We start from the raw sequence: 17,560 nt of genomic DNA on the forward strand, positions 1-17,560 counted from the left end.
CTCTCTAGCAAATTAAATGTCGAAGATCACCACATTATGGTAGGTTTCTTTGTTGTAAACCGGCGAAAAACAACACTGGAGATTGTCGAGAGGTTAAATTTATTAAATTCAACTTTTAATGACCACTTGACCTGTCTGTTTCATTTCGAAACTATTTGTTTGGAATTTATTTGGAAAAAAAGCGATTTTCCAAATAAATCTATACCAATTTTGTTGATTTTGACTGCACGAAAACGTTCCGTTATTATTGTTGCGGCAACACCGGCCCCGGGCTTGTGTGGCCATTGCGCACAGCGCAACCTTTTTTGTATGTTTATTTTTCTTTACTTTTTCTTGTTGGCATTTTATTCATTGTTTTCTCACTTCAATAAAAAAACATCAGTCTTGTAACAAAAAGCAATACATATAAAAATACATAATAGTCTATCGAAGGCTTCAGAACATCAATAATTATGTAAAATTTACGAAATTGTCAATTACGATGTTGCGCGAACCTTGTTTGTTCCGACTAGTGTTTTCATCGTTTTCTTTTCGATTTAAAACCTTTTACTGAATGTATTATTCTTTTTATTGATTAAATGATTAATTTTGATGAAATAATGAAAAAGGTTTTAAGTGTGCACATAAGTTTACATAATCTTTTCTTAAAAGTAAAATTCAGATTGTGTTTAGGGAATACACAAATATTGGTTTATTTAAATTCGAATGGACGTCTAAATGGAAAATGTTTGAGCACTGAATTCAAGGTACACTTTTTCCTTTGACTAGCAAGGACGATTTTTAATCCTCCAGGGAAATCGAAAAATATTTCAATATTTGACAATTTAGGTATCTCCGAACTAGATGCCTAAAAGTTAAATATGCTACTAACAACTGGGAATAGGATCTTTTATCTTAATAATATAAATAAATGTTAACGTAAGATTATTATTCAGATAAATTTGAAATATACGATGTAGATTATTTACGAAGTATAGCGTATTCCGCATCAGCACTGTTTATTTTCCGGTTAATTTAAATAACAAATGCTTTTCGCTGGGCTTAAGGTGATACGAAACGGCTCGGTTTCGGTTATTCCGTTGATTTAAAATAATTTCTTATAATGAATGAAAGCATATAAAAATACAAAAATTATATAAAATATTTTATGGTAAACATTTATCGTAAACATAAAATTAATAGGATAATATTTAATGCCGCGGATAAGATGAACAAATGATTTAAAACTTTTTGCCACCTAATATCGACCTAACTCAGGATTACGGACGTAGGTGCTTATTTTTATCAAATTTTTTATTTTTGTTCTTTAGAATGACTTTTTAGAAGTGGTTTTTTTAGAAGAATAATATCGGTGAATAGATAAAATTAAATTCATAAATGAATTTATATAAAAATAAGAACTCATTGCTTACCTTTAGAAAAAAAATTAACGTATTTTCTATAGGATTTAATTAATATAATTCGTAGTACATAGTTGTAGGTTTGACTCAACATAAGCGTTTGATTCATCTTAATTACTTAGTGCAAAATAAAAATAGTCATGTCAATTTTTCATCTGGGAATGTCCAAGCAAAAGATAGTTTATTCCGACCTGCGCCGTTTTTTTAATTGAATAAAAGTTTATAAATCAAAGTAACATTTGATTTAATATTTATTAATTCCACGTGAACGAAGTCGTGGGCAACAGATAATATTTAAATACAAGATATATAGTGAGTGAAAGATGAGTAAATTACACTTCGCAATTCTGGTAATGTCAATCAACCTTTATACATTCGCAACATTATGACCTGTTCGCAAGATGAAGGAAAACGAGAAAAAATAAGTTTTTACTTACTTTTTCTTTGGCTAAACGTTATGTGGCAACTAGTAACCATAAAGAATTTTCTTAAGATAACGTAGATATTTTTGTAGAAGAACTGCTATAATATTTAATTAGGAACAAATTAATTCGCATATTAAGAGCTGTAATATTAAGTAGATTTAATAAGCTTTTTTTCCTTAACAGTGGTAGACGTCAGCAACAAAAACTTCTGTTGCACCAATGGGTCGGCTCGCCCGGGGCAATACCACGACAGGCTTCAGTGGAAGCAATTCCGCGTTTCGTCTGCTGAGTGTGGTCGCTTGCTCGTTTGCCACCTTATGATATAAAAAAGATGACTTTAATCTTTTTCAAAGCGAATAAGAAAGTAAGTTAAAATATTCCGCCTGACTCTGTTTGCGTAATTTGCTTGTTCTAAAATCTTTTAACAGTTAATTATCTTGTTTCAAAGGGTAAGCCACTCATAAAGCAATGTCGAACTCAACTATTCCTATCGTTTAATTAAACAATGGATAAATGTTTTTATGTTTCATTTTACTTTGTTTTAATCTCTGAAATAGTCACATATTAAATTATGCCTTTTCCTCGACACATGGGATTTAAGAAAAGAGAAAAATATAACATAAAAGATTTTATAATTAAAGCTTTTTCCCTATGCAGGCTTGAGTTAGATTGTTATAATTTTAAAGGTAAGCCCACGAGATTTTCACGTTTCTATTTTACTTTTATTTTTATTCCAACGACTGAATTTCACTGACTAGTACACGGACAGTAAAAAGATATAATTCATAGGATTAATTCGTCGGTAAAGTAACGGCTTCATTGATTTCTATCTTCCGCTGTATTCTATATAAATAAAAATCAATGTTTGTTTGTTGGTTCCTGAAACCGTTCCCCATGACTGATGATTTTATTTTTATTATGTATTTTGACGTTGTTTAATTTTGATATAGTAAAGCATGACAGATAGTTTCTAATAAAACAAATTGTCTTAACACTTACATCTCCAGACGTAGCTCTTCGTTATAGTATAGACTTACTATCCAAAGTTAAAAGTTGCGGAGACTGGTAGATTTTTAGTTATTGAATAAATAAAATCGTATTTTAGGTTAGATTTCCACTACTTTTGACGTAACTTTGACAGTTTTATTTAAAAAATGGGCAAAGGCTTTTATTTTATACAGCCATAAGTCATGTATGCTGCTTAAATAAATTAAAAAAATACTCTATTTAATTCGATTAAAGTTTTTTAAACCAAACATATTATTTATTTTAATTTTTAAAGCGAAATGTTATCTTTAATTGATTAAAAATAATAAAAATCTGACATTTACATTGTTTAATTATTTCATAATTTTGAAGACACGGAACGCAAAACTACGAAGTAGCAAAGAGTATGTAACTACTTCGTAGTATACTAGCGAAATAGTTACATACTCTTTGGCATTATCCATCAACGATTTTTCAGATGCTTCCTGTAAATTCAGTTCTTTGTAAATTTGAATTGTAAGGTTGGATTTGAGTCACAGAACCGAATCAGTCAACCCCGACTTCACGTGGTACTTTCTGCCCTACCCCTAGAGTGTTTATGAAAAGCCGGAGGCGCGGAGGGGGAGCAGCCCCCGCCTTGGTACGCTAAGGCGGAGGGGCTGCTCATCCCATAGCGCCGAAGACGTTGCAAATTTCTCTTGTTAGGGAATCAAATTCTGCCTATTTCATATGTTTTTTTGTTATTTTTTTTAATTTACTTAAGCAGCATACATGACTTATGGCTGTATAAAATAAAAGCCTTTGACCACTAATAATAAAAACTGTCAAAGTTACATCAAAAGTAGTGGAAATAACTAACCTAAAATTTATTCAATAACTAAAAAACTACCAGTCTCCGCAACTTTTAATTTTGGCTAGTAAGTCCTTAGATATAATTGTGTTCGCCATAAAAGCTACAATCGCCAACTCGACCGTCAATAATGTATATTTTAACCCAATTAAAACTTGTAGGTGCCCCTTTGTCAATGTCAAAAAACTGCAATAATATCCTTATGGGACTCTAATAACAATCAATAATAATTGTCTATGACTTTATGTCATTGTACTGTCGTAAGATCTGTATTTTTTCCTAAATTAAACAAATTTAAATTTAGTATTGTTTTCATACACAAATAGAATTGAAAAGCTTATCTAAAAAATTTTAAAATAATTATTTTCAGATTTCGACTAAATCTATTTTCTATTTAATATGTTGGATAGTTGTTTCACTCTAACATTTGCGATAGAAGTCGTATTAAATGAAGAAAATTCTCAGAATGACAACTTAAGTATGGACTGGACGGAATTAGGGCCGTGTAGCCAAGGTTTAAGGCTTCACTACACATTATATCAAGGCTATACGTATGACCTAGATGTTCTAATGTGGTCGAATGCTGGTAAAGTATGTAACTTTTGTTTACAATTAGGTATATTTGAAGTGATTCTAAATTACAAAACTATTTTAAATAGCTTGCACTATTAAAATTTAAGTTTCATGAGTTTCATAAGTTTGAATTCGACGGCCATAAGTTAGTTTTGCAAGATTACTAGATTTTTATGGTGATGCTAGACATCGTGAAGCAATCACCACTCCGCTCCACCAATCTGCAGAAAAAAGATGTGTGAAGACAACCAATCCGCACAGGGCCGGGCCAGCGTTGGTGCTCAGACCTGGTCATTTTTAGCTTGGATAGGCTCCGAGCAACTTTATTGGGGACGTGTATAAGCTGACGGCATTACATTATTTGTACACAGTTACTTTGACAACATTGTTTTCATGCTGGCGGAAACTTTCTTCCCCGAGGATTCACTCGGGGATGACGACGCGGCCCACACAGAAATGAGAAAGACAGCCGAAACAGTAAATGGGGGGTCACATAATGAAATATGTGACCCGCCCTTCACTAGGCATGAGCTCATGTGGGCCGCGTCCAGTTTCAACCCCAAAAAAGCCCCTGGTCCCGACGGCCTCACGGCGGACATCTGCCTGGCTGCCATCACTCTGGATCCAGAGCTGTTCCTGGCGATAGCAAATCGCTGTCTGGCGCTGGCGTGTTTCCCCAGGAGATGGAAAGAGGCAGTGGTTGCAGTGCTTAGGAAACCCAATAAGGAGGACTACACGCACCCCAGATCGTACCGGCCTATAGGACTCTTGCCCATTATGGGCAAGGTCCTAGAGAAGATGCTGGTACGGCGGGTCCGCTGGCACACTGCGCCAATGATCAGCCGCCACCAGTACGGCTTCATGCCGCAACGCGGTACCGAAGACTCCCTCTATGACATGATTCAGCACATTCGAGCCGAAGTTGAAAAACGGAGGCTCGTTGTGCTGATATCATTAGACATAGAGGGAGCCTTCGATAACGCCTGGTGGCCGGCTGTGAGGTGCAGCTTAGCCGAGACTCGGTGCCCCGTAAACCTGAGGCGCCTATTCGACCACTACTTTAGTGACAGAATAGTGCGCGTCAGGTATGCGGGGTCCGAGTGGACCCGAAAGCCGACCAAGGGGTGCGTGCAGGGCTCCATTGGGGGTCCTACGCTCTGGAACCTACTGCTGAATCCGCTCCTGGTGGAACTGAGGGAGATGGGCGTCCGCTGCCAAGCGTTTGCCGACGATGTGGTTCTGATGTTCTCGGGCAACAGCACCGCGGACATACAAGGTGCCGCCAATGTGGCTCTCGACCACGTTCAGGGGTGGGGAGTCCGTAATAAGCTAAAGTTTGCAGCCCATAAGACCCGGGCCATGGTTTTCACCAGAAAGCGTAAATACGACTCCCCACGTCTGAGCATGGGAGGGGGACACATTGAGCTGGTCACCAGCATGAAGATCTTGGGGTTGACAGTTGACGATAAGCTCACTTTTAACAAGCACATTGAAAATGTTGCAATAAAAGTGCAAAAGCTCTATCGTCAACTGTCAACCGCCGCTAGGATATCATGGGGACTGAACCCCGAGATCATCAGAACCATATACGTCGCGGTAGTGGAGCCCATCGTCCTCTACGCCGCCAGTGTGTGGGCGCCGGCGGCACGGAAGAAGACTACTCAAAAGTTGTTAGACCGGGTGCAGCGCGGGTTCGCTCAAAAAATCGTAAGGGCCTATAGGACGGTCTCTCTAAACGCTGCCGTAGCACTCGCTGGCCTGCTTCCTCTGGACCTACGGGTACAAGAAGGGCCACAGCCAGCGAGTGCTGCGGGACCGAGATTTGGAGAGACCGACAAAGTACGAAGAGGCCGAGCACCCCGCCCACCTGGAAGGGCTGCAGTTCGACTGCCTGACGGACGGTGACGAAGTTGCGCAGCGAGCTACCGTCGATGTAAGAATTTACACCGACGGGAGCAAAATTGACGGCAGAGTCGGCGCGGCGATATCCATATGGGATGGCGCCGCGGAGACTTCCTGCCGGAAATTAAAGCTGGGGAACTTCTGCACCGTATATCAGGCGGAACTGTATGCCCTATATGAGGCCGTGAAGTTTGTAGTTAGGAGCCCCTCAAGGAGGTTTGGTATTTACTCCGACTCCAGGTCCGCCCTAGAGTCGCTGCGAAGTATCGAGTCCCTCCACCCCCTCGTAGGGAAAATAAGGAAAATGGTGAAAGGTTGTGTGGAAGTGGGGAAGGAAGTGAGACTGAATTGGATAAAAGCGCACGTGGGGGTGGAGGGAAACGAGAGGGCGGACCAACTTGCAAAACAAGCGGCAGTCGGAGTAAAGACCAAACCTCATTACGACAAAGTCCCTGTTTCATTCGTCAAGCGACAACTCCGATTGGACTCGCTTGACGAGTGGAACAGGCGCTACAAAGAGGGAGTCACGGCCTCGACAACGAGAGTCTTCTTCCCTGACGTGATCAGCGCCTACCCAGTGCTCCGCAAGATAGAGTTGGACCCCGTGCTGGTACAAGTTTTAACAGGTCACGGGGGGTTCGCAGAATACTTACACAGGTTCAAGTGTAAGACGAGCCCCTCGTGCATCTGCGATCCGGCACGGGGCGAATCAGTGCTGCACGCCCTTGTAGAATGTCCTGTATTTGGTAGAAGTAGAGTAGATTTGGAAACTGAAATAAAACAGAAATTAGTATTAGAAAACATAAGTAAATTAATAAGAAGTAAAGAAAGCAGAGAAAAATTCATAGAGTATAGCAGAAAAATAGCAAACAAATTAATAGAAAGGAATAAAACATAATCCGAATGTTGTCGACCTTAGTTAATAAAAAGTTAGCTAGTTACCGAATTATTGTGATATTATTTTATTTTAATTATTTACATTTTAGCCTTCGACATTAGCTGTAGTATTAGGAAATTTTAATTGTAAATATATCTTTATTTTTTATATTGTAATCTTAGCAACAAAAAAAAAATATATATATATAAATGTACTTTTTAACGTAATATAAATGACATAGATAGAAATTTTATTACTCAATTTTATTTTATATAGCATTAAGTTTTAAATTAGCACTAAGAAAATATGTATTATATTATAAGTAACTAGCATAAGAATTTTACGATTATCAATAAAGAACCCAAAAGTCTCTGGCCAAAAACATGCCAGGGGGAGAACGAGAGGGCGGCATAGCGCCGCCCACAAAAAACAAAAACAAAAAAAAAACATTGTTTTCATTTCATGAAAGATATGGTGTGGGAACAAATATGGTTGGGTGAGAACTTGGCAATTCTTTAATAAGCATTGGATGGTGTTCACTATACGACATAAGTTTCCAGTAAAAGTTGAAGAATTCCGCCATCTTGAAATTGTCATAGTACCAACAGTCGGAGTTGGATCGTTAGGTATCAAGTAAGTTCTGTACCAATTAAATATGTTTGCAAATAATTTTACCTGTAAAGAAATATTTTGTTTTTTCTTCCTAGCGCAAGAAACGACAAGGATTTTTTAATATTGATTCCACCTCTAGTGTTTGGCGAGCCTCGATATTTTGGAAAAATAGTGGAAAATGAAGAAGAGGGTATTATTAAATCAATTATAAATTACATTTGGAAAAATGTTATTAAATACATTCCAGCGTCGTGTTTTGATGGAGCATTCGATACTCCGTTATTAGTGTCAGGTTTGAATTTATTTTTTTTACTTCAATATGTTGCTTTAGTATTTATTACAATTAGATCATCCATCACTTGTAAAAATTACTAATGCACTAGTTTTCCGGGAACTTGAAATTCAGTATGCATACCGCACTATTTTCAAGCTGTAAAACTAGAATGTTCCTTTAAAAATCCTGAAATTATTACTTAAAATAGACAAATATGCATAAAATGAGTTAGGTAGTATGTTTTTTTTTACAATATAAAAATAGTAATTTAAGTATTTACCATGTGTTCAGATGTTCGACATCAAGACGCAATCATAGGATTTATAAGAGAAACAATGTTGACATCTAACCTTCAATTCAATAACATTGGTGGAGATAGTGAATCATCGAATCATAAAGATAAATTAAAAAAGCCTATGCCTGAATCGGAAAGTTATAAACTGAAAATAAACGGAGAAGCCATTCTTGCTGGTGATTATTACATTTCCATTAAAAGACTAAACATGTTTACAAAACAAAAATGAAAAAGGTCGAACTAAAAATTTCAATAAGCTATATCGTCATCAGCTCACTTTACGTCTCCACTGAGGGGCCCTAGCCTACCCAAAGTTAAGGGTGACTAAGCCATAGTCAACAAAGGTTTTGTATAAAATATATACAAGAAAAAGCAAGGTCAACAGAAAGACATAATAATTTAGTTCTATTTAACTTTGTTCAATTACTTCATTGAGTAATAGTTGACTCTGAATATTGCAGGGTCTGGAAAATTAAATCGATTTCTCGAAGTCGGACATCGTTCGACACTACACGGTCGCATTTTGACTGTAGTTAGTGCTAACAACTTGCCGGCACAAGACGATTTACCTATTATGTTCGTTAATATTCAAAACTTGGAGAATATACCTACAGATGAATTTCTAAAAGCCGGGTAAATTAATAAGAAAAAAACACCTACACGTATTTAAAATTTATTTTCTTCATCTTTAAATTTTTTGTACGTTGCTTGAGATTCTTAGATTTAATATTTTCTTTATTACTTTTAAAGCGAATAATCCCTTCTAACAAGTTCCCATTAATACCTATATTAGAAAACTTTATTATCGATTTCTTTTCTACTTATTATTTAATCTTCTACTTATTATTCCTGGTATGTCTCTTGCATAAATAAACATATTGAAATAATTTCTACCAGTAGAAGAACCAGTCCAGGGATACTGAGAACACTTTTCATACTGGCATAAATCACTCTTTAAAGTTGGGAAAAAACAAATAGATAAAGGCAAAGATAACATTTTATATTTCAATTTAGTATTCATCAAATTTATACACGTTGGAAAGTGGGAAAAACAGAGCATGATTCTGTGTTGCAAAATGTGACCACTGACATCAAAGTTGTATTTAATGACAACCATGTTATACCGATTGATAAATCATTAATAATTGATTTATTTAATGCACTTATGGATAATGCCTTTGATGTGCAGGTAAATAAATATTACTTCTTGTTATGAATAATTTGTTGTATTTTTCTAGTGTAAGAAAATGTGGATGTTTTAAAATGTAAATTTATTTTCACCTCAGTTGCGCGGAATTAGAAAAAATCCAGAGATGGAAAATTTTCAAAATTTATTTAGTGTACAATCGAATAATACGACTTCTGGTTCTATGAATGTTAATAATGAAGAAGATATTCTTATAGCAGTCACTCGTATCGATGTCCGAGAATTGTCCAAAGGATCAAATAAAGTCATATCTGGAGAGTTCTCCTTGTATCCAGAACATACTGACATTTCAAATTTAAGAAGTGACTGCACAAATGATATCAATGAAATATGTTCTATGCAAAAGAACAAGAATGGTTTTCAACCGCATATCGTACTTGATTCACAAATGATGCTTGAACTATCAATTGGTTTACTTGGATGTGAAATACATTTATGGAAAAGTTATTCCCGAGTTTATGCATTAGCTAAAAGCGCGAAAGTAGCATATGATGTTTTAGAAAATATTGAAGAGTTGAATCAAAGAATACGCTCGAAAGAACATTATTTAACAGGATTTTACCTCGATACCGGTGACAAACATTTCATTTTTATAGAAGGTGAAAAGAATAAGGATATTATCAAACTTTGGGAAGAAATTGAAGATTATTATCCTAATGTTATATGTAATTTCTCTAGTTCAGATACCTATTTGGAGAGAATTTACCCAGGTACGCATTTTTTAGTTTAATGTTCTATCGAAAAGTAATATCGCTTTTGTTCGATTATTAAAAAAACTAGCGTTAGTTAACTTTGTCCAAAGTGACTTATTAACGCCCACCATTTTTTTGTGCATTTTTAATATTTCCTGAAATATATTGCAGAAGACAAAAAACATTGTGTTGAACGTCCAGTCTGTATTGAAGCGACCGTACCTTTTTAATAAACATTTTCTCCTATATCTCTATTTATTATTTTTGTCATAGCAACAATGCCTTATGTGTATTTATTTTATAACAATTCTGTATAATTTATACATTGTAATAGATTTTTAATATTACTTAAGCGTTTTGGATCTTTTTTCCAGTTAACAGCTTAATTGTCAGCGAGTTAATTCGTACATATTTTACATATTTTATAATTGGGTTTCTTGTTGATAACGTTGAATGTTTTTGTTCCAGAAATGGTTACTTCTAATAGGCCTTTCGATGTTTTAAAAATGCGTGTATCGCTATCGTCTTTGTTGGCTTGCCCTCCAGTCTACGCCCTTCCTACGTTACCTTTGCCCTCACGAACGGTAAATATTGTAATTAAGGGTCGACATGCACGGACTTCTTCCAGCAATGCTTGGCTACATGCGGTCGGCGTACGAGCGTCATTTTTTTTAATGACGAATGCAAACTGATTCCCCTGTACGGTGAATTTTAACCGCTGATCACATTATGCCACCCACTTGAAGGTGTCAATACCTACTGTTTAAAACTGTGCGTGTATTTAGACCCTAATTTATCTTAGAATTGCTAAATCTAATTTGCTAGATTGATGACAGTGCTTCTAGAAATAATGAACATGGAAATGCAATAAAATGTCGAATAATCTGGTAATGATCAATGGCACTGACAAGGGACGGATATTTAGAGTGAATTTTGAAAATACCCTGAAATATGTTTTTGTTTCAGGCTATGATAAAGATAAGTCAAATAATATCTGGAAAATTAAACAAAACACCATCTCGTAGGGATATGCCGACTGCGTCAGAATTACGAAGTTTCAAACTTGAACTATGTGCACCTTTACGATCATTTGTAACTAGAGATTTTTCATTTAACTATAAATATGATTAAAAAATGTTTTTGAGATGTCTACGTTTATTTATTAAAAACAACTTGCGACGCTTTTGAAATAAGTTGAGATTGATTTTCCATTTGACATGATCATGATGATGTAGAAAAAAATTGTTGTTTTTATTTTGGGTTTATTACAAAAGGATTATTGTCAAAGCGAGTAACTCAGCCTAATTAAGTGAAGAGTGGTTGTTTCTAGCTGTTTACTTCATTTGGATAAAAACATGTTTCACTACGAAAAGGCCAACACAAAAATTTAGCTACACAATAGTCACTAATTGGTGTCTTCGTGAAAACCCCGCATAATCCCGTAGTCGTGGTACAAATAAAAAAAACTCCCGCAGTATGAATACAAAAGCTTCGTGTTTGTACGTTCTCAAAGTTATGTACCTAAGGATTTGTTTCACTACGGCCATGTAAATTGCTAGATAACTAACAAATAAATTAACTGACACATAAGACTTCCTGTACAAATAGTTTTTGTTTCACAACTTATTTGGATATTGTAAAACGCCAACGAAAACTTTATTTGATAAATAACTTCCAAGTTACTTATTCTGGACTTAATTGAACATTGTGAATCAGGTCCTAAATTCACTTAATTTTATCACATACACACTGACATGTACGAGTCGTTGTACTTGTATACTTATTGATTTGTAGAAAAGTTTAATTTGTATTTAAACACTTGAATGACCAATTAAATACCATAAAGTAATAAAATACGGAAAAGGTAATTTATAACGTACACTTTGTGTTTCAATAACATACGTGTATCTCGAATCCAAACTTGTTACAGCTTTTGCTTACTTCCACTACTTACTTAGGTAAGTTCGAATTGAAATCTAATTTATCTCTAAATTTGCTTTAGACTTCAGCTTTTTAAATTAAAATATGTAAGAAGTTGGTATTGTGGAAGTGAGCGTAAGTCGAGGTTTTTACGACACCTAAATGTTTCAGTCTCAAATAGTGATGTCTCTTTTGCATTACATTTAATATATGAAATGTTAAAACGTATAGATGAATAAGTATTTTCTCTGTACGTTGATCTTTGGCAAGTCTCTAATATAAAATAAATGTTATATAGAATACAGGTAAAAGTAGACAATTTATGATTGAGCAATAATAACATATTACTTACCGAACTTATGTTTCGAGGAAATCCCTGACGCATGCGTGTAAGGGTCGTACTTACTCGTCAGTTTACTCCAGGGTTTCGCAATGTGCTGTTCTGTGTTTAAGTTATCCCTATTTGAATTTTCAGTGCTTCTAAATTTCGAATACGATTACGTTAGTTTATTTAAAAAAAATGGTTTTCGTTAACATGCATTCTGAACATTATTTTAGTGTGAATGGTGATTTAATTTAATTTATTAAAAGTTTAAAAACTTTACAACAGTTTGTAAAACTTAAATTGAACGTGCAAATATAAAGTTAAGAAGTGACGTGTATGTAATTTATTAAAGGATTCAATCGAGATTAGAAAACAACTGAGTGAGTATTTGTAGTACATTTAATAACTGATAATTTTGTAAGTTTTAAATATATTCATTATTTTGTTAATTTATTAATAAAAAATGTTAATTTTGATTATAAAAATGAGACTATATAAATCTTTTTTTGGGTAATGTTACTGCATATTAAAAAAAAGTAATAATAAAACATGTATTTTGATTTGATTTTACACGTATTTATCATTAGTGACACTGCAATTATATACTTTGGCAATAAGTAGTTATTTTATATTATAATTTTTTCTACTATGTACAAAAAATTGTGTAATTTTAATGTTTAATATAGATTTTTTGTGCTTTAATCAGCTTCCGAGTCAAACATTTTTAATGAATAAATGTTCTTAGGTATGGTTATTATGAAAGAAGGACGACAACTTAGAAGTCATACTTTGAATCAGAACCGTCAATGTACCACGTCTATAAGGGATCTGTGTATCTAAATTCAGTGGGCGATTGTTGTTTACTATTAGCGAGTATTAATAAAAACTCTTGTTTAAAAAAAAATCTGTCCTTTAAGTTTTGATGCATAATAATTTTAGATGGTGTGCTCTGAAACCGAAGAATAATATGGAAACAAAATTTAAAAATTAAGGTGGTTTAATCAAAATAGTTTTATTTGCTTTGAACAAACAAACATCTTTCGAACGATGATTACATTATAAAATAAGGAGTTTTTACTTCATTTGTACATAAGGATTCAGATAAAATGTATAAACATGTGAAAATACACAAGAATAGACCGTTTAATAGTGGAAGACGCCAGCAACAACATCTGTTGCTCGAATGGGTCGGCTCGCCCGATGCAGTACCACGACCACACAGGCGTGAAGTGAAAGCAATTTTCGCGTTTCGACTGATGAGTGTGGCGCCGGAGGCCTAATTTTAGTCCTCTTTCCCTTGCCACCCATTTCTTATAAAGTAAAGGATGGGAATGGAATCGACATTTGTCGGAAGAGAGGACGTATACGTTTCCTCATCTTTTATTATAGTAAGGGGAATTATTCACTTTCTGTGCGTCCCATCCTCCGTCGATTAAAAACAGGCAACGCTTCTGGAATTGCGGATGTCTATGATCAGCGGTTGCTTCGCTATTTCAGCGAATCAGGTGGTCGATTGCTCTTTTGCCCCCTTATGATATTTTTTTTTGTTCTCCAAGTACCTACGAAATTTTATTTCATATATGTACTGACTATTTTATAATGTTTAGGAAAAAAATTATTATCGAAAATTACAAATAAATTTAAAAATATGTATTTTTAAAAAAATCCTAAAATCCAGACGTGCTACATAACATTCTGTTACAGAAATAGTTGCAGGGAAATAAAATTTACTTATTCTTTATACATTCCACTATGAAAATTTCCGAAGAAATTACTTTGACGTGTACAAGTTTTTTATTGTAATTAATAAAAAAAAAATTACAAACAAAAACAGAGAATAAGTCTTAAAGCTATAAATATTTACATATATTTTAATGTGTGGTGATTAAATAACTTGTTGAACATAAAAATAGTCGCCGCGTGCAAAGAATTCACCGACGAATTTTCCCGTGTGAGTCGTAAAAGTCGTACTGGGAACTATTTACGCGATGCGGGCGTTCGACTTACGACCCGACACTAGTTTCGCAAACGATACCAACTTTTACAGAATTCGGGTAGTTTGGTGGTAAGTTGTAACATTCAAATAATGCAACAGATGTCCAGCGATTGTAAAAATAAAATATTTATTTAATGAATAACTCTCTCATATCTTACAATTATTGTTTTCCGGAGAGGCATAACAGCTAACGGATTAACAGATCGAATAAATTGAGATTTTGTGATTTTATTGCTTTGTGCTTCTATTGGTTTTATTTTAAAATTCGTTTTACTCTAACAAAAGCTTTGAAAAATCCATCAAAATTATATATGGAGTATTTTATGGTTAGTTGGCTGTTATCCCTTTAACTTTATACACATTCGTTTTTATTTTTATTTTATTTCTTAAAAATCTTTCATTACGATCACCTTTGGACTACTAGAATTCTAAGGGGAGGCTGTATAATATGACCAATATTAGACACCCTCTTAAAATCTAGTTAAATAAATGAACGGAATAAACCTTGCACAGTAAAAGATAATAAAAATGAACATTATTTTTTAAATTATAAATTGGCAAACGAGCAAGCGGCCACCTGAATTAGCCGAAATATCGAAACTACGTTTGTCCATAGACATCTGCAATTGCAGGTGCGTTAATTAATTAATTCATGAACATTTATTTATATATCTATGAATGTTTTGTCAAAAAAGAAAATTGCGACCACTAGCAAAAGTTGATTGTTTTAAAAATGTATATTTATGAAGTACAAGATTTTATGCCTTTGTTATTGAAAAAGGTGTGATTTTATTTCTTAAAATATGTAAAAAATCTAGTCTTGTTTCTATATGCCCTTAGTGTGTTTTTAAAAACTAACTTTATTTATTAAAACTATTAATTAAAAAAATACATTTAATTAAGACTTATAAACTACTAATTAAAGAAATACATTTAATTAGGACTTAACTAGCGAATACGTCCTGCCGATTCGAAGGCGAGAACAATATTATCTAAACTAATGAATACGTCCTGCCGATGTGAAGGCTAGAACAATATTAAAGGTTTGCTTACTTCTAATCGTTTAGGAAGTTATAAAGGAAGTTATAATCTAATTTCTTAAAATTAATGTTAGTAAAACTTATAATCTAATTCCTAAAACTATGACGCTGCACCTTTAGGTACAGAGCCCTAATCTAAGGCTGAGGGGCGAGCGTCCAACATAACTTTTCCCCCCTCAAGAGCGAAATTATCGGATTTGTCGTTTTTACGGCTTTTCCGATAATTTTGCAAACATACAAATTTTAACAAATATTTTCTTAAAATTATAAAGGCAGAAATTATAAAGATGAACATTAAAACACACGTAAGTATAAACCAGCTAGAGCTGTACACATTGGTATCACTTGTAACACTATGCACTAATTCACTGTTTTTCAACGCGTGTGACATGTACTTGATCTCGTCGAGGTTGACGTCCTTTATATCGAGTGCATGCGCACCGGATAATGTATCGATGTCGCTATGTAGTTGTGGCAGGCTCACTATGGGCATTGGCTCAATCTCGGCATTCATGGAGTAGGCGGAGTGATGGTAAATTTTAATATTGTCCACCACGATCTCGCAGGGTTCATTTAGGGTCATCATATATGTTCCAAAAACAGAGAATCTAGTAATATCGTCTTTGCAATTTTGTAACACGGTATTAATTGTTCCAAACATGTAGGTTCTGCATATAGAGCTCTATCATTGTCTGTGCAAAGAAACTCTTCTCCAGCGGCTAGGGTGCGACAAGGTTTTACAATCGGAATAGTTTTCGTACCTTTTGCCATGAGGAAGGGGTAATTAGGAAATATGGTAATAGTGAGGTTTATCTTTTCATTATAGATGGGTAAGGAATAGATTTTATAATAATTATAAGTTTCATTATGAATAAGAGGAATTTCCAATATGAACGTTATCTGGTTTTTCTTAATATACGATTTTACAATAATGGTTTCTTCAATTTTTACTAAATTCATTTCAGTAGGTGTATACAGTAAATTACCATACAAAGATATAGCTTGTAGATGACCTAATAATTCAGTAGAGTTTACAATACTTTGATGTAAAACTGACAATTTGCTTAGAGCTAAGGCTGTTTCAATTTCACTTAACTTAATGAATATTGTACGATAATTATTGATAAACAAATTAAGTAATCCCATTAAATATGTGCCAAATATCCAATTCTTTTGAGTTCTCAATTCGGTTTCAAAGATTTTAAGTCTCTCTTCTAACTGTCTAATATTAGTATTAACTAGGTCTGTATTATTAATTAAACCATCTATTATTTTAGTGATTAAAGTGAGCCTGTTAGAGATAACAATTTGGTTTTTATTTAATTCTGTGGTAAGCTTATCGTACTTGAGAGCGTCTTCGTGATCAAGGTTGCCGGTAATAATTTTTATTAAAGAACCTAAGGGATCAACTAGGCCTCTTTTCAGACGCTGAGGAACAAGTTGGCTGTATTTTTCAAATGTAATAAAACGATGATATTGAACGTGTTTCTCAAGAGAGAGAAATTCTAGAGGTATGGAACGATTATAATTTAACAAGTTTTCTAATACTTGGTAGTTTGTATCGATATTAATAAGATCAGTATATAATTGGTCTAAATTTAGAACTTTTAATATTGTCCAATGGTCTTTTTGTAAATACGCACTTCCTTTCTTAACGGGTAAGATTCCAGGATTGCCTTCAAGTGATTTCAGATGAAGGGCCAGCGACGGTGCGCCTATCAACATCAGCCACCACCTGTGAAGGTCGTTTTATATTTTTAATAGGGACTCTCGTTTCTCGTTCTCCTATTTGTACGGGGACTACGTTTCTTTCTATGGGACCTATGATTTTTGCTTTTGTGTATTTGGCTTTATCTTTACTATTCCGGGTGTTGACTGCTTTAGCAAAAATGATATCATCTTTATTAAATTGAATTTCGCCTTCTCCTCCTTTCTTTTCTCTAATCTTTTCCTTTTTGTCTAACATGCTTTCCGCTAAATGTTTATATAGAAACTTTGTACGTTTAGCATGATCTCGGACGAGTTGTTGTGTGTAACTTTTTTCAAAATGAGTATTGAATGGGCTATCTGTATCAGTGTGACCGAATGTCACTTCAAAAGGCGTAAGGCCGGTTGTCGTGTGAATTGTGTTATTATAGGCGATAATAGAGTACGTCATTACAGAGGCGGCATCAGTGCACTTCCT

At 34.4% G+C, this 17,560-nt stretch overlaps 1 protein-coding gene across 1 annotated transcript; it reads left to right on the forward strand.

The window, feature by feature from the left end:
- Nucleotides 1–4,061: 4,061 nt before the first annotated feature.
- Nucleotides 4,062–12,498, forward strand: LOC123721410. The gene is made up of 10 exons (XM_045680093.1): nucleotides 4,062–4,253; nucleotides 7,484–7,647; nucleotides 7,722–7,816; nucleotides 8,192–8,371; nucleotides 8,657–8,828; nucleotides 9,210–9,384; nucleotides 9,482–10,112; nucleotides 10,563–10,678; nucleotides 11,061–11,186; nucleotides 12,490–12,498. The coding sequence occupies exons 1-10, from the start codon at nucleotides 4,062–4,064 to the stop codon at nucleotides 12,496–12,498; spliced, it is 1,860 nt and encodes a 619-aa protein (XP_045536049.1).
- Nucleotides 12,499–17,560: the final 5,062 nt, after the last annotated feature.

This window comes from Papilio machaon, chromosome 11 (genome assembly GCF_912999745.1).
Source record: "Papilio machaon chromosome 11, ilPapMach1.1, whole genome shotgun sequence".
Classification (NCBI taxonomy): Eukaryota; Metazoa; Arthropoda; class Insecta; order Lepidoptera; family Papilionidae; genus Papilio; species Papilio machaon.